The sequence below is a fragment of the Hemiscyllium ocellatum genome, chromosome 43, assembly GCF_020745735.1.
Source record: "Hemiscyllium ocellatum isolate sHemOce1 chromosome 43, sHemOce1.pat.X.cur, whole genome shotgun sequence".
Lineage (NCBI taxonomy): Eukaryota > Metazoa > Chordata > Chondrichthyes > Orectolobiformes > Hemiscylliidae > Hemiscyllium > Hemiscyllium ocellatum.
In genome coordinates this window covers 14,223,597-14,241,687 of record NC_083443.1, presented here as the reverse complement: position 1 = coordinate 14,241,687, position 18,091 = coordinate 14,223,597, and the positions used below count along the sequence as shown (strand labels likewise).

General features: G+C 42.3%; 1 protein-coding gene across 1 annotated transcript in view; it reads left to right on the top strand.

Moving 5' to 3' along the window:
- Nucleotides 1–18,091, top strand: part of LOC132834934 (microsomal triglyceride transfer protein-like) — a 102,958-nt gene that overhangs the window by 49,396 nt on the left and 35,471 nt on the right. Inside the window, exons 8-9 of the mRNA XM_060854097.1 lie at nucleotides 10,463–10,620; nucleotides 13,768–13,936. Coding sequence (XP_060710080.1) covers nucleotides 10,463–10,620; nucleotides 13,768–13,936 — 327 coding nt within the window. The remainder of the gene's footprint in view (nucleotides 1–10,462; nucleotides 10,621–13,767; nucleotides 13,937–18,091) is intronic.

The window sequence follows — 18,091 nt, the reverse complement described above, 5'->3', positions numbered from 1 at the left end:
GAGACCAGGGTATCACAGCTGCTGCACAGTTCTGGCTAGGCAGGATACTGACCACCACCAGCAAAGCTGAAGGACTCCTGGATTGTTCACACTCTATAGTTCTTCCGTGGCCATCATGGGATTATGGCAGTGATATAGTGGTGGCCGGTGAAAGCTAGAGCAGATCTCTGTGGCTGCAGTGAGGAGGCAGCTATCAACGGTGTTGGAAATGTGGACTCTATTTAAGTTATCTTTTAAAAAAAAATTCTTTTATTATCTTTATTTATTTTTAAGTTAGTCAAAATGGTGCCGATGCATGATGACAATTTACACTTTTCACTGTATTTTGTATTAAGTACATGTGACAATAAATGAGTCAAATTCAAATCCTGACGTCGATCCTGGAACTAGAGCTGATTTCCCAGAGATAGGGACAGTACCATCATCATCTTTAGTTACGGGATCTGGGCGTCATTGCCTGGGCTGGTATTTATTGTCCCCCTCGAGCTGTCTTTCAGAAGGTGATGATGGGGTGTACAGCAGTCCATTTGTGTAGGTGGCCCCATAGAACTGTTGGGGAGAGTTCCAGGATTTTGACCCAATGGCACTGAAGGGATGGCGATATGTTTACAAGTCAGAATGGTGAGTGGCTCGCCGGGGAACTTGCAAATGGCGGTTTTGTCTGCTGCCCTGTCCTTCTAGATGGAAGTGGTCATGAGTTAGGAAGGCGCTGTCTAAGGCACAGCGGTGAATTTCAGCAGTGCATCTTGTAGTTAGTCACACGCTAACTACTGAGTGGCGGTGCTGGACAGAGTGGATGTGGTGTCAGCTTGGAGGGTAACTTGGAGGTGTTGCCATGAATCTGCTGCCCTTGTCCTTCTGGTCTGAGATTCTTTGGACCGTCACATGATTGATTTTTTTTTCACCTCCTGATGACTGGTTGAGCTGTGATTGGATGAAATTGTGTCACACACATTGAGTAAGATCCTCAACAAATATAAATTCTGAAAGATTAGTATGTGGGTCTCACTGGTATAGATGCCATTTATTGACCATCCCCCATTGCCCATGAGAAAACAGTGGTTAGTCTTCCTCTTGACTATCCATGAGATGATGGCACTTGCCCCAGTGCTAGGGCTTGCAGGGTTCTGCATTGGTGCTAAATGGAAGTAAGGGTCAACGTCAGGATGGTATGTGACTTGGAAGTGATGCACCTAAGATCGCCAGCCTTATTGTATTATTTAATGAATAGCTTCAAAGTAAGGGAAATTAGTCACACAGTCAAGGCTCCAGCCTTGCCTCTAAAAAGGATAAAAAAGCTCTCTTCAAAATATTAAACAAAATTCTAGACTTTAACTACAAACCCAATGCAAACACACAACATAAAGCCAAAACAAAATTGGAATTGAAATGCATTCCCAAAACTTTGACCTGAGCAAATGTGCAAAAGGAAACCAAACAAAGCCCTGCAGTAACACTCCGACGCACTAAGTCTTAAAGATATTCAAAGCATTAGCCTTTCATGATGCTGATAACGTCTGATATCATATCATGCAAATACCGTGTGAATAATTTCTTGCCTACTTTTCAGAACACTGACTTTCTCGGGATCTCTGCAAAACTTTCACTATATTACTGTGAAACTATTATGGTCAGGTTTGACAATGAATGGTCGGACTTGGCATGTTTAGGTATTGCACCCGCTGTGGCTCACTCAGGTGCACCTATGCCTGAGTCAAAAGGTTCACTGGGCACTGCAGAGGTTTGATCACACAATTCACCCTGACTTCACGCCTGTATGTTTAGTGTCCTCTTTCTGATAGAAGCTGAACTCAGTGAATGTAAAAGAGCCCATGGCCCTATTCACTGAAGAGAAGGAGCGATTTTCATGGTGTCTTAATCAATAATTTTCATGGTGTCTTAACCTCAGTCAGCAACATGAAACTGATCACCTTGTTACTTTGGGAACTTTCTGTTTATAAATTGGCTGCAGGATATCCCACATTACAACATTGATTACACAGCAAAAGGTAAAAGACATTGGAATATCGATGTTGTAGAAATCCACATGTTATTCTTGACTGTATGATTAATATTATTCAGGACGTTTGTCTATTATGCCTGGACAGGGCCGTGCGCACACACACATACATACACATACGTACGTACATACACACGTACACTCTCACACGCATACATATGTGCACACACACGTGCACACATACATACCCACGTACACTCGCGCACATACACGCATGAACCACACGCACAACACATACATGTGCACATATGTGTTTAACTATCTCCTTTGCTACTGCAAAGACAAAGTCTTTAGTTTACAGGTTAAAAGTTGGGAATTAATTGGACCAGAATACAAAAATGTCTCCATTTTAAAATCCTATATCATTTCCTTATTTTATACAAAACTTTGAATTGATACTGTGACACTATTGCTTTGCTTTCAAAATCTACATGCTTGTTTTGATTCCTGTTAGATTACTTACAGTGTGGAAACAGGCCCTTCGGCCCAACAAGTCCACACCGACCTGCCCCTTACCTAACACTACGGGCAATTTAGCATGACCAATTCATGACCCGCACATCTTTGTGACTGTGGGAGGAAACCGGAGCACACCCACGCAGACACGGCGAGAACATGCAAACTCCACACAGTCAGTCGCCTGAGGCGGGAATTGAACCCGGGTCTCTGGCGCTGTGAGGCAGCAGTGCTAACCACTGGGCCACCGTGCCACCCACTGTTGTGGCATAACTTTGTGAAACAACAAATCAGAAGTTGTCTGAAGAAGGTTTATTTGTATAATATTGTTAATGAGCTGTACACGGGCTTCCAGAAGGTGTTTAGTCAGTGCTACACAAGCAGACTTGTGAGCAAAGTTATAGCTCGAGGAATAATGCAGGGTAGCAACACAGATACTAAGCTGATGGAGAGACAGGAAACAGAACTTTGTCAGTGGTGGATGGCGTTTGGACGGGAGTGAGTTCCCTAAGGTTTGGTGTTAGAACCCCTGCTCTTTCTGATGTATCTTAATGATCTAGCCCTGAGGGTGCAGGGTTCAGTTACAAAATTTATGGATGATACGAGACCTGGGAGCATTGTAAACTCCGAGGAATTTGATGCAGAGCTTTTGAAGGACATCATTGGAATAAATAGATGGGCAATGGATGAAGCTCAATATGGAGCATATATTAGAGAAAAGGAGGAGAAAGCTGGATTGTTGATGTGGATTAGATTGATGTTAACAGCATTGGATTTTGATCTCCATTCCATCTGCAGTGGATTTGGGAACTGCCATATTGCCTTAGCTGTGGTGGGAATGGTGTTGCTGTGGATCAAGGCTATCTTTGGGCGGCGAACTGAAGAATAAGATTGTAGTTCTATTTTAGCATTGTGTGTGCATACTTCCATCCCGTAGATTGCAGAGCTTCAACACTGGCCTAGCCTGCTACATCCACACCCTGTGAATTAATTTTAAAAACTCAAAAGATATCCTTGCTCCTCCACCCTATGTGCCCTTGCACATTCTAAGCAATGACCTTTCTTCCTTTCGAAATGTGTGAGCTCATGTTTATCGGCGTTGAACTGTATTTGCCTGTTCAGCAAGTTGATTAATGGCCTCCTGTAATTTGTTGTAGTCCTCTTCAGAATTGACTATAGTTCTGTCCCCCCTCCCCGCCCCAAATCTGTGTCATGTGCAAATTTAGAATTTGCATTTGGCAACTAAGTCTTTAAGGCAAATGCTGATCAATGGAATTTCTTCAGAGTTCAACCTGGTTGCAATGAATTGTAAATCAGGTTAATGGGCGATAGAACTGCCTCCTCTTCCAATATTCTGAACCGGTAGTTCAGCGCATTGCTATTGGCTGTTGCAAAATGGCCACCATGTTTATCCCTATAGCAACAGGCACTGCACTTTGCAAGTAATTAATAATACAAACATGCTACTGCCAAAACTGGAGTGTAGTGATTGGAATGAGGATCAGGTGGATCTCATTGAGTATGAGATCCCCGACTGGGGCTGTTAATCTTGGCCAATCAGGGAGTCCTGGCTGATGGACATAAACAAGAGTCTCAGATTCTTTTCACTCCAAGGACTGGCTCTGAGCTAGCTGGTCAGAGTCGAAAAGTGTGATGCTGGAAAAGCACAGCTGATGAGGCAGCATCTAAGAAGCAGGAGGGTCAACGTTTCGAGAGTCCATGTACAGGTACTGTGTACATGTAAATAAAGAGTGACTTGGTGATGGATTAATGGCCTATGCGCAGTTGTTTCATTGACACAATACACTTTGAAGCACAAAAGAAAATCTATCAACTGATAAAAAAGACATGACTCTTAGTTGAAAAATTGGATTATAGTCAAGGTCACTGCTTCAGAGTAACTAACTAGAATAAATTCACCTTTATTACATGAGATTTCAAAATGCGGTTTGTGTTTTACATTCACTTTTCACCATCGTTAGGTCTTATTTTGAAAAGTGAAAGTCTTGCAGTTCTGTGAATGTACTGACACCCCAAGGACTGCAGCAGTTCATGAAGGCAGCTCACCGCCAACTTAGAGACATAGAGTCAAAGATATGTACAGCATAGAAACAGACTCTTTGGTTCCAACTCGTCCATGCCAACCAGATATCCTAAATTAATTAATCCCTGCTATCGAGTGAATCCCTACAGGAGTGAAGGATCAGTAGGAGTACACTCGAGGGAAGTCAGGAGGGCAAAAAGAGGATATGAGATAGCTTTGGCAGATAAGGTTAAGGAGAATCCAAAAGGACAGAACTGAGGAGTAACTAAGGAGAGAGTAGGACCCCCTTAACATCAGTAAGGCTGTCTATGTGTAGGAATGGGCAATAAATGCTGGACCAACCAGCACAGCTCACATCCCATGAACAGATATTTATTAAAAACCTCAAATAAATTTACATAATGGGGAACTGTGAAAGTACACAGACTGTCAGTCAGCAACTAGGTAGGGAACAGAGATCATTTCATTCTGGATCCAGACCCTTCCTAAGTGAATGCACCTAAAACTTAGAATCTACTTTTCTCAGATGCTGACTGAGCTACTTCATGTTTGTAGCATTGACTGTTTTCACTTGCGATTACAAGCTTTTAAGCTCTGCCTGTTATGTGGTTCCAAACAGAGGGCAGTGGGACGTGACCTTGTCATGAGTTAAGATATAGCTGTACTCAAAAGTCTATGAAATGTAACATGGGGGAAAAAAGAATCCTGATTAACAGTAAAGTGCAATTTTGGTAGTGGATGGAGTTTGATCTTTTTTTAAAGGGAAGGGCCAGGGACAGAGAGATTGATGAACAGACAGGAGGAGATGGAAAAATGGATAAATACAGGAAATCAGAATGTTCCAAATGGAGTGTAGAAATTACAAATCTCCACATCAATCCTGCCAGCTGGAACTTGTATGCGAATTTACCAACAGTTATTAAGATACCCTGGTGCATAAGAAACTGTTAAACTGGAAACCGAATACTTAAGTATACAAAATAGGCCATTCAGGCCCTCGAGATTACTTCACCATACTTCACCATAAAGTGATGGCTATTCTGTTTGTGCTTGAATTCTCCCCCTCCCCACCACCTGGTCGCCATTTTCTTTGACTCCTATCTAACAGGAACATGTCTACCTATGTCTTAAAAATATTCTGAAGCACAGGGTTCCAAAGTTGCGCAAACATCAAAAACAAAATTCTCTACCTATCTGACCTAAAAGAGTGTTTGTCCAACAGGGTCCATATCTGCACCTGATTTTAAAACGGTGCCTCTTATTTCTGGACTCACCCTGAAGAGGAAACCTCCATTCTATGTCCACCATGTCAGGACCATTCAGGATCTGATACACTTCAAAAAAGGTCAGCCCTCCCTTTCCTAAACTCCAGTGGAAACAAGACCAACCTAGATACATGAGGATTAAACCTAACTCATTTTTAATTCTCCCTATGGTATGGACGTTATGAAAACTAATCTTTGAAGCCCTCAATTCATCATTTATGCACAGTAAGTACTGCATGCTTAATAAGGTCCTAAAGTGGAGGCTTTTTACTTTTCAGTGTAATAGATTCAGATGTCACATTAAAAATGATGAAGATCGCTGATATAACACAGGGCTCAGGGCAGAGAAATAAATAAATTGATAAACACAATTGCCATGAAGTAATGGAAGTGGGCCTGGTCTACTGGGCTCCATATAAATGCAGAATGCAAGAGATGGCTGATGTGGGGTGTGGTGAAATTGAAGAGACAACAGATTTCTGTGGAACTAATGCAGATTTATCCCATGCATTATGGATCAGTTGAAGAAAATAAATTTCAATCTAACACTGTAATTATATTCCAAAATATTCCAGGCCTGGGAGTCACAAAGATTGAGTTGGAGACATGACTGCTGGGGAGAAATAAAGTATGACAGGGATTAAAGTGCAGGGATAGAATGATGTATATGTTTCCATTGTAAATTTATTGTTAAATGTCCTGAGGGATCTTGATTGGGTACATGCGGAAAGGATGGGAAAATCGAAAAGTAAGGGTCTCGGTTTCAAAATAAGTGCTTACCCATTTAAAGCAGAGATGAGGAGAAATCATTTTCCTCCAAAGGTTCATGAATCTTTGGAATGATCTTCCTGAAAACACAGGGGAAGCTGAATTTTAAGAACGTCAGAATTAGAAGCAGTTCAACTCTGCTCCACCATTTCCTGTGTTCATCGCTGATCTCGCCATGACCACCTTTCTGCCCATTCCCCATAATCTTTCAACCCATTTCTAATTAAAAAGCTATCTATCTCCTCCTTGATTCAGTATCCAGGTGTCTTCTGGGGAAGTGACTGTCATAGATCGATGGCCTCTTAAGAAAAATAATTCTTGATCATCTCTGTTTTAAAGCTGTAATATCAAATGAAATGTAGCAATCTAAAAGGTGTGCAGGACCCTGGGTGTATAATTACATATTCTATTAAATGTGGGGAAAGTAGTTAATAAAGAATATGCTTTATCAGCTTATTGGTCAGTACATAGATTAGAAGAACAAAGAGCTTATGCTGGACCTGCAAAAGATACTCATTACACCTCATTTGAACATAGAACATAGACATAAAACATAGAACAGTACAGTGCAGTACAGGCCCTTCAGCCCTCGATGTTGTGCCAACCTGTGAAACCAATCTAAAGCCCATCTAATCTACACTATTCCATTATCATCCATATGTTTATCCAAAGACCATTTAAATGCCCTTAATGTTGGTGAGCCCTCTGCTGATGCAGGCAGGGCATTCCACAACCTTACTATTTGTAAGGTGTATCATCTATAATTGTGGGCTCCATACTGTAGGGAGAATATTGGATAAAGGGCAGAAGAGGTTTGCAAGAATAGTTCCAGAGATAAGAACCACTTCAGTTATGGATGGCACAGTGGCTCAGTGGTTAACACTGCTGCCTCACAGCCCTAGGGACCCAGGTCCAATTCCACTGTCTGCGTCGGACACCTGTCTGTGTGGGGTTCACACATCTGAGGAGGGGGCTCCTCTAGGTGCTCTGGTTTCCTCCCATAGTCCAAAGATTAGCTTAAGTGGATTGGCCATGCTAAATTGCCCCATAGTAAACAGGGATGTGCTGGCTGGGTGCATTAGCCATGGGAAATATGGAGTTAAAGTCAAAAGCTGGATGGGACGCCCTTTGGAGGGTCCTGCAGAGTCGATGGGCCGAATGGCCTCTTCCTGGACTGGATAAGGCTAAGAGGAGATTTGATAGATCTTTTCAAAATCACAAAGGGTATGGACAGATTGGATTGGGAAAAACAGTTCCCACTCACTAAGTGATTAAGAATGAAGTGGGGGGAGCACAAATTTAAAGCAAAAACCTATAGAAATGCAGATGTTAGAAATCAGAAACCAAAATAGTAATTGCTGGAAAAGCTCAGCAGGTTGGCAGCATTTGTGGAGAGAAATCAGAGTTAACGTTTCGGGTCCAATAACCTTCTCTTAGAGGAGAGGTGAAACTTTAAATGTGATTTCTCTCCACAGGTGCTGCCAGACCTGCTGAGTTTTTCCAGCAATTTCTGTGTTTGTTACAAATTTACAATAATTGACAGAAGCTGGTACAGGAACTGTGAAAGCTTGATACGGTGAGTAGTTGGAGCCTGAAAGGCACAACGTCAATGTGTAGTGGAGACAACTTCAGTCGAGACTTTGAAGAGGAAAGCGTCAGGCTATTCGCTCAGAAACAATGTGATGAGACATGTGGGGGGTGGAGCCCAAGAATGGCTTGAAGTCATAAAGCTCAATCAGAGAGCTCATGTTTACACAATGGGCCAAATAGCCGCCTGCATCTCAATTCTGTAATCCTATGAAAGATTCTTGATAAGCAGCAGGGTAAAAGGTTATCCGTGTTGTCTGAATGAAGAATAATCAGTTCAGCTATGATCTTAATGAATGGGAGAGCAGGCTGAAGAGATTGAGGGGCCTACCCATGCATATATTCAAATATTAACATTGTTATACTGGAACCTTACTATGTCAACCTGGCACAACCATTTCCATTTATGTGGCATCTTTATTAGTAAAAGTACTTGAAGAACAGAATTTTACACTGCCAGTTATGTGAAAAATTGCCAGAAGCTTGATCAAAGAGGAAGGCTTTAAGGACTTATGGACAAAGGAGATATGGATTTTTTTTGGAGGAATTCCAGCATTTTGGGCCTAGGGCAGGGGGAAGCAGTGGACAGATTAAAAGAAGTCGAGTATATTGGAAGATTATAACCTGGAGGAGGTTACATAGAGACAGAAGGTGTGAAGCCTTGGAGAGGTTTGAAAACAAAGATGAGAATTGTAAACTTTCATCATTGCTCATGTGAACCCTGTGTAGGGTCAGTAAGCATGGAAGTAGTGGAGGAACAGGCCCGGAGAGGTTTGGATGAGCTTTAGTTTATCAAAGGTGGAAAATGGGTGTCCATTCAGTGCATTGAAACTGTCAAGTCGAGAAGTGGCAAAGACTTGAATGGGGCCTGCTGTAATTACATCTTCCCACCACTGGTGGTGCTTCTGTGCTTTAACCTTGCATCTCCCAATTGTGTTCCTAATAACTAGGAGAAAGTGAGGACTGCAGATGCTGGAGATCAGAGCTTAAAAATGTGTTGCTGGAAAAGCGCAGCAGGTCAGACAGCATCAAAGGAACAGGAGAATCGACGTTTTGGGCATAAGTCCTTCTTCAGGAATGATTCCTGAAGAAGGGCTTATGCCCGAAACGTCGATTCTCCTGTTCCTTTGATGCTGCCTGACCTGCTGCGCTTTTCCAGCAACAAATGTTTAAGCTCTGTTCCTAACAACTTCCAAGTTGCATTAAATTTTGCAATTTAACCATGAACAGTAATATCAAATCAAAGTATATTAGAAAAATAGGAACAAAATGTTTTGACTTTAAAATGGCCAAACTCATGACCTGCTTATTTCTCTCACATTTTAAATGTAATTCATCTGAAGGCTACAACTGTAGAAATGCCACTGGGAGATTGACCAAAATGGACATTAAGGCTCATGGTCACATAAAAGATAAGTGAAGAGTTACATTTCTGGAGAAATCTTTATGATCAAAGGGCATCCCACAAAGTTATTCAGCCAATGAAGCACCCCAGAAGTCTTTCACTGTAAAAAAGAAAGCAGCTTATTCATACACAGCAAGATCCCATAAACAGAAATGTCCAGGTGATTTTTTTTTGTGATACTGATTGAGGGATAAATATTCTTCAATGTCACAATTTCCTCTGACGCCTTGTTTTGTCCAGACTGGAGAGGGCTCTGGCTTATTGGTATAATTTTACATGCCTTTAACAGTCACCTTTTGCATTGGTGGCTATTGCTAAAGTGGAGATGCTGTGGTGCGAGGTGGTAGTGTCTATACTCTGGGATAAAAGTCGTGGGTTCAAGTCTTACCTCAGGACTGGGCACTTCACAAAGGTGAGCCATAACATGGCCAAACTGTTTGATTATCAATCTGTAAATCCTTGTAATGAACCTCTGGGCAGTCGTAAGAGTGAGAAACTAGCAAGGTGGCTCAATGGTTAGTATTGCTGCTTCACAGCGCCAGGGATCTGGGTTCGATTCCAGCCGTGGAAAACAGTCTGTGTGAATTTGCACATTCTCTTCGTGTGTGCTTGGGCTTTTTGGGTTCCTCCCACAGTTGGAAGATGTGCAGGATAGATGGTTTGTCCATGGGAAATGCAGGGTTACAGGGTCTGGATGGGATGCTCTATGGAGGGTCAGTGTGGACTCAATGGGCTGAATGGCCTGCTCTCACACTGTAGGGATTCTATGCTTCTTAAATGGTGTGGTGGCTGCGGTGTTAACAGCCTCCCCATGTCTGCATCTGAGCAAGTGCCACATCTGAGTTCCTTTAAGTTGAACTGATAAGATCCAGCAGTCGGAACCCTATGATGAGAGATTTATTCTGTTTCTCTTTAAGGCAAGTGATTATTTGAAAAGCCTCAATAAAAAGACTGCCCTGCAAGATCTTTATAAAGTATCCACAACAAGGACTTTCCTGGCTTTTGTTCAACTACTGAGAGAAGCAAAGAAGATTGATATTCTGAACTTGCTAAAGAAAGCAGGAGACACTGAAATGTGAGTTAATGGTCTGTTTTCCATTCATCGTTATAAATGAACACACACTTAGGAATCTCTTGGCAGATTGGCAGAGGGAGGTGGTGTTGCAGTGTTAGTAGCACTTGAGTAATGCTGAGGTGAATGCTGGGAAAATGTGTTCAAACTGCAGCACGGGAGTTTGCATTCTTTAAGATTGTTAATTATTTAATATTCTTTTAAAAAATTTGACAATTTAATTCTAGTCTTAATGGTGATCATGAAACTCACAAACATTGTAAAAACACATCCGACTCATTAATCCCCTGCATGAAGGAAATATGTTGTCTTCACCTGACCTGGCTTGCATGTGACTACAGGTCGACAGCAACGTAATGACTCTTAGAATCACAGAATCCCTACAGTGTGGCCCATTTGGCCCATTGAGTCCACACTGATCCTCCGAACAGTATCCCACCCAGACCCACCCCATCTTTATCCTGGCTAACCCACCTAGCCTACACATCCCTGGACACTAGGGGCAGTTCAGCACGGCCAATCCACCTAACCTGCACATCTTTGGACTGTGGGAGGAAACCGGAGCACTCAGAGAAAATTGTGTAAACTCCACACAGTTGCCCAGGACTGGAAATGAGCCTTGGTCCTGGCACAGTGAGGCAGCAGTGCCAATCACTGACTCCCGTACCACTCTTAACTGATGTCAGAAATGGCTCAGTAAACCACTCAGTTCATGGTCAGTTAGGGATGGGTAATGAATGTTGGCTGGCCATTGACACTGTCATCCCAGGGGGAAATAAGGACGAGGTGACAATCCAAATAAAATCTTGGAGACATTGCAGAACAGTCAGTGGCAGTTGCGGCCAGGTTGGGGGAGGGGGGGGATTGGGGGGGTGGGGAGATGGGGGGGTGGTGGTGGAGGTGCTAGTCCCTGAATGAAGCATGTTCCTGTAGAAGTTGTAAACCCTGAAATGCTGAGAGGACCCAAAAGACCAGGCAGGAATGTGTACAGAAAGAAACACAAGCACTCCTCATCAATGACCTTGCATCATAAAGTCAAAAGCCAGGGACTTAGGATCAGAGTGAAGCAAAGAGAATGTGTCAGGCAGGAGAGAGGAGTGATCTGATAACAAGTGTCATACACTATGGTGATGATATGGGGAAATGTATGGAGACAAAATGGAGGGACGGGTAATAGTCTAATGGTAATATCGCTGGGATGTTAATCCAGAGACCTAGGTAATGTTCTGAACATCTGGGTTCGAATCCTGTCATGGCAGATGGTGGAATTTGAATTCAATAAAAGCCATCTGGTTCAGTAATGCCTTTTAAGGAAGGAAATTATTATTCGTCCCCGGTCTGGACTGGATATCAGCCTCTGTTGAGTTATTTCACAGGGAAGTCATACTAATTGTTGGAAATGTGAGTTGAAAAGTCCTCAGAGCCTGACAGATTTCATCCTAGGGTCTTAAAAGAAGTAGCTGATGGAATAGTTGATACATTGGTTTTTAAAGTCATTAGATTCAGGGAAGGCTCTTTCAGATTGGAAAATAGCTTTAATTTCTTTATTTAAAAAGGGCGGAAGCAGAAAGCAGAAAACTGCAGGCCAGTTAGCTTAATATCAGTTTTTTTAGAAAATATTAGCAGCTATTGTTAAAGGTGTCATAACAGGACATTTGGATTATTCAAGGTAATCAGGCATAGCCAATATAGTCTTGTCAAAGGGATAGTATGTTAACTAATTTATTAGAGTTCTTTGAAGAAATAACTTGAGCTAGATATAAAGGGGAACCAGTAAGATATTATATTTAGATTTCCCAAGGCATTTGTTAAGGTGCCACATCAAAAGTAACTGTGAAAAATGAAAGCTGATAGCATAGAGGGTAACATTGGCACGGATAGAAAGTTATTTCACTAACAGAAACAGAGTAGGAATATGTGGATATTTTTCAGACCATAGAGGTTAGGTTGGGGTGACAATTCTTTACAGCTTATATAAATGGTTCAGATGAAGGGATTGAAGGTCTGGTCGCTAGATTTGATAAAGCAAAGGCAGGGAGGAAAGTGGGTTGTGAAGTGGATGAGATGTAGATAGGTTAAGTGAGTGGGTAAAGATCTGGCAAATGGAATATGGTTTGGGAAAGTGGGAAATTGTCCATCTTGGCAGAAAGAATAGAAAAGAAGCATATCATCTAAATAATGAGAGGATGCAGAACTCTGGGATGCAGAACTCTGAAATGCAGAGACGTCTGCGTGTTCTCGTGCATTTATCACAGAAGCTTTGATGGCAGATACAGGAAGTAATCAGGAAAACTAATAGAATGTTATGATTTATTGCAAGGGGAATTGAATGCAAGGGTAGGGATTATGCTTCAGTTATGCGGCACGTTTATGAGACTGCATTTTGAGTACTGTGTAGAGTACTGGTCACTGTACTTACAGAAGGATGTTAATACGTTGGAAGCAGTTTAGAGAGGATTTACTGGACCAGTATCTGGAATGGGCAGATTGCCTTATGAGGAAAGACTAGACAGGCTAAGCCTGAATCCTCTGAAGTTTAGAGAAATTTGAAGTGACTTAATTGAAACATTAGACCCTGAGAGTGGATATTGAAAGCATGTTTCCTCTGTGGGAGAATCTAGAAGTGGTCATAGATTAAAAATAAGGGGGTGACTATTTAAAACAGAGATGAGAAAATCTTTTTTTTTCTCTCTGAGGGTTAAATGTCTTTGGAATTCTCTCCCTCAAAAGGCAACAAATACTGAATCTTTTAATTCTGAGGATGGGTCACTCGACCCGAAATGTTATCTCTGATTTCTCTCCACTGATTCTGCCAGACCTGCTGAGCTTTTCTAGCAATTTTTGTTTTTGTTTCAGAAACTTTAAGTATTTTGAAGGCAGAGGTAGGCAGATTCTTGAGGACGAAGGATTATCAGGGAAATGCAAAAATATAAAGTTGAGGTTAAAATCAGATCAGCCATGACCTTATTGAATGGTGGCGTGTTCCTGTTTCTTGTTTGCCTTTTTGTAAACATGATTCCTTCAATTCTTTCTCAATACATCTCTTTTGGAAATGATTTCTGGATAATTTGCAGATTTAATAGTCAATCGTAGTCCTGTTGAGACTGGGGATCATACTGAAGGCTTCGTCCTGTCTGTGTCCCATTCTAGCTCCTTCCTGATAGACTCGGCTACGGCAGCGCAGACAGAGTCATCACTGAGCGCCCTCTCCGAATTCCTGGATTTCACCAAGGATGCCCAGATTCCTCAATTGCGGACATTCTTGTATGCCAGTGCCTTCACCTCACACCCCTCAAAAGAACTTTTGGACGTCCTGCTGGTATGTATGAGATATGCAGTACAATGTTTAATTTTTTTTTACATGTCAATATTCGGACACATTATAACATCCCTCTGTGACTGTCACATTCTGAGGTGGGATTTGAACTGAGATCATCACCACATTCGAAATGTTTCAGGATTAGTCAATGCTGGCACAGTGTTGCTCTGTAGATGATACTTGGATGGTGAGCCTGAGCACAAGATGGCTGACTTTATCTAATGATACGAGATTGACGTATTTTCCATCACTCGGGACCCACCAGGCTTAGGGAGAGGTGGGCAGCAGCCAACAAGCGACTGCTTTCTGCCGGTAAAGAGCCACCAGTTTTTCCTGAACAGGAAGTCTGAAGTCCAGAAGATTTTATTAATTATAGTGGAGTGCACCCTCAGGCCCTGTACAGTAAAGTATTCACAATTAAACAGGCCATTCGGCCCAATGGTTCCATGCCAGAACTTGTACAACACACAAATCTTCACTCACCCCTCTTCTTTCCATCTAATCATATCCTTCCATCCCTTTCTCCCATAGATGCTTATTTAGCAGCAACTTACATGGGTTTTTTTTATTTAATCATGGGATGTGAGCATATCCCTAATTACCCTTGAGAAGATTGGGGTAAGCTGCCTCCCTAAACTGCTGCAGATCGTAACTTGCCTCCATTTCACCTAAATGCAAGTTCCAATTCTAACGCTCTTTGGATAAAGTAGATATCCTGGAACCTTTTTTTTTTGTAAATATCTTTATGAGCACAAAAAACCTTTTACAAAAATATGAAGTTTTGGAAAATATAACAAATACCAGTATAATAAAAAAGAACGCAAATTACAATACAACAACCTTTTACTAACAACTAACCTACCCTATAAAACAAAGCAAAACCAAACACTGTGCAAAATAACACCAATAAATAAGTAAGTGGGTCTGTTTCCATGCTGTACATCTCTATGACTCTATAAAAGAACAAACAAACAAACAAATGCAAGAACACAAAATAAACAAAGTAACAATATTCGGCACAGAGCTCTCAAACCAAAAATGGGAGCATTGTGTATATATCCATATTAACTCAGCAGTCCGCCCTTCAAGGCCCATGGCTCAGCAAACTTAACTATCCTGGTTAAACGAATGTCCTAGTTAAGATAGCAGACAAATCTGTGTCCAAACAACTCAGAAGGGTTGCCATGTCTTATAGAAATGGTCTGTTGTGTGGTGCACCAGATTTATGAAAAAATCCAAGGGAATGTGTTCCATAATTAATTTCCACCATCCCAACAAGCTCAGTGGGTTCATAGAGACCCAATTCACCAGAATATTCTTCCGTGCACATTGAGTAAGAATATTAAATAGTTTCTTCCCATGGCTGTCTAAAAATGATAAATTCGGTAGATCTAGGAGGAGAGAGATATCAGGCCTAATTTAACTTCAGTCCTCAATACCCTCCCTATCTCTCCCGCCACAGCGCTCCAGTAAACACTGAGCCTGTGGCATGTCCAGAAGCAGTGACTACACTTATTTTACGTTTGGGGCACATTGGAGATGTCGCTTTTTTTAAACTTCACCAGACAGTCTGGTGCAAAATGAACCCTGTGCAGAAACTTTAACTGCATAGCATATGTCCTATTACAGATTGAGACCTTTTGCCTGCCCTCCCATATATCCTCCCATGTTTCAGAAGAGACCTTCCCTCCTAGGTCTTGCTCTCAAACCTCTCATAACCGGTTAATATCCTGCCACCCAGCAAGCAGTAGAGGGCATTAGCCAAAAGGGTGCTTGTGGAACGTAGCAACAACCTCTCTGTATCGGGCTTATAGGGCTTAGTGAGAAGCATGATGTGGATGAAATCCCTAACCTGAAAAAAAACGGGTAGCCCATATTTGCAGCTCAATTGCTCAAAAGACATCATAACGTCAAACAAGTCTCCCAAACTGGAAACTTCTTTTGCTGCCCCTAGTTGAACCCTGAGTCCGTCATCCCTGGTCGGAACCCTGGCATACCAACTATGGACGTAAGTTGTGAAGTCTTGCATAAACAACCCTCATTCTGATGCATCGCTCTCCATGCCTTGACCATACGAATAACAATGGGGTTCCGGCAGTGGTCCGTAACTATTCTCATCTTATCCATGAGCAACAGGTTAATAACAGAAGGACGTCACAAGGATACAGTGTAATCTTGTGTGCCCTCGGCCCCACTTGTGGAGCGGTTATGTGGATGTTCTGACGAATGGCCTCTGCCAGCGGCTCTATCACCAACGTAAACAACAAAGGTGAGAAGGGCAGCCTTGCCGACTACCCCTACCAATCCTAAAATTCCCAGACTTCACCCCGTTGGTGATGACCGTGGCCAGAGGGTGGTGATATAAAACCTCCACCTACCTAGCAAAAACCCCACCCAACCCAAACTGTACTAGGACATAAAAAAGATACGGCCATTCCACCCGGTCAGATGCTTTCTCTGCGTCTAAAGAAATCACCCCTGAATCGGTCGTTGCTGACAAACTTGGACCATAGTCAGCAAGCTTCTAATATTATTAGAGAACCCTTATAAAACCTGTCTGGTCCTGTTTGACAATATAGGGCAACACCTTCTCCAATCTCAGCGCCAAAATCTTACACTGAATCTTAAAATCTGAATTTAATAGAGAGATGGGCCTGAATGAGGCACAATCCTCAGGAACCTTCCCCTTCTTAAGAATTAAGGAAATATTAGCTTTTCTCAAAGATGGTGGTAGGGATTCATGCATATAGGAGTGATTGTACATTTGCAGCATCGGCCTTGACAGAATCCCTATAAACTCCTTATAAAACTCACCTGGGAGACCATCAGGGCCAGGTGTTTTCCCACACTGAAGTTGCCTAGCTGCCTCCTGTATTTCCTGAACTGTCAGGGGCATTGGGGAGAGAGGCCTGTTCCAAGATTACCCCCGGGAGGTCCAGGCTCTTAAAAAAAGGATTCTATTATGGCCCACCCATCTTTGCAACCTTCAGACAAATAGTATTCAGAGTAAAAACTCTGAAAAGCCTTGTTAATCGTTTTGGTATTGTATGTAAGGACCCCAGCGCTGTCTCTAACTGCAGTAATGGATTGGAGATCACACTTTTTCCTAGTCAGATACACTAAATACTTCCCTGGCCTATCCCCATACTTGAACAATCTTTGTTTAGCAAAAGCGAGTTCTTTATTTGCGGTTTGTGTAAGTACAGAACTCAGGGCAACCCGGAGGGCCGTGATCCACTATAACTTGGTCACCGAAGGCATCACAAAATGTGCTGCCCCAGCAACTTTCAGCCATGTTCCTCCTTCTGTCATTTCCGGCTAGCCGAGTAGGAAATGGCTAATCCCCTAGCAAAGGCCTTTGCGGTCTCCCATAGCATGGACGGACTACTAGCTGTGCCTGAGTTGATAGTCAAAAACTCCTGAAACTCCCTCAAAAAGTATTCCACAAATTTGGAATCTTTGAGGAGAAAAGATCCAGGCACCAGTGTCGTGAACCTGACCCCTCACTCTTGGCCTTAACCTCCAAATATACTGCTGCGTGATCAGCAATACCTATTTTCACAATTTTGCAATCCATAATCGAATCCAGAAGGGTCCTAGGAGCCAGAAAAAGATCAATCCTCATGTGACATATATGCAGGTTTGAAAAAAAGATGAAGTCCCTGCCGGTAGGGTGAAGACATCTCCAAATGTCCATGAGCCCCAACTCCTCGCATACGTGGGTCACCTGCTTGGCCTGTGAAGAGATAGTTGGGGGCCCAATTAGGCAAGCTGTCCACTGTCAGATCCAAAAGGCAATTGAAATCCCCCCCTATAATAATGTACCGTGTTCAAAAGACACTCAGCTTAGAGAAGCCTCTAATCAAAAATTTGAGGGGATCTGCCGGGGGACAGTAGACATTTAAGGTGCCATATTCCTCCCCAAGTATCAGGACCTTAAATATCACAAACCGCCCTTGCTCATCTTTCACCGGCTCTAATAATGTGAACGAAAGATTTTTCTGAATAAGTATGGCCACTCCCCTACTTTTAGTAGCAAAGAATGAAAAGAATCACTGGTCATAAAACCCCGTTGTAAATTCAGGTGTTCTCCATCATCAAAATGGGTTTCCTGCAACAGGGTGATATCAACCCTTTCCCTCTTAATGCTGGAAA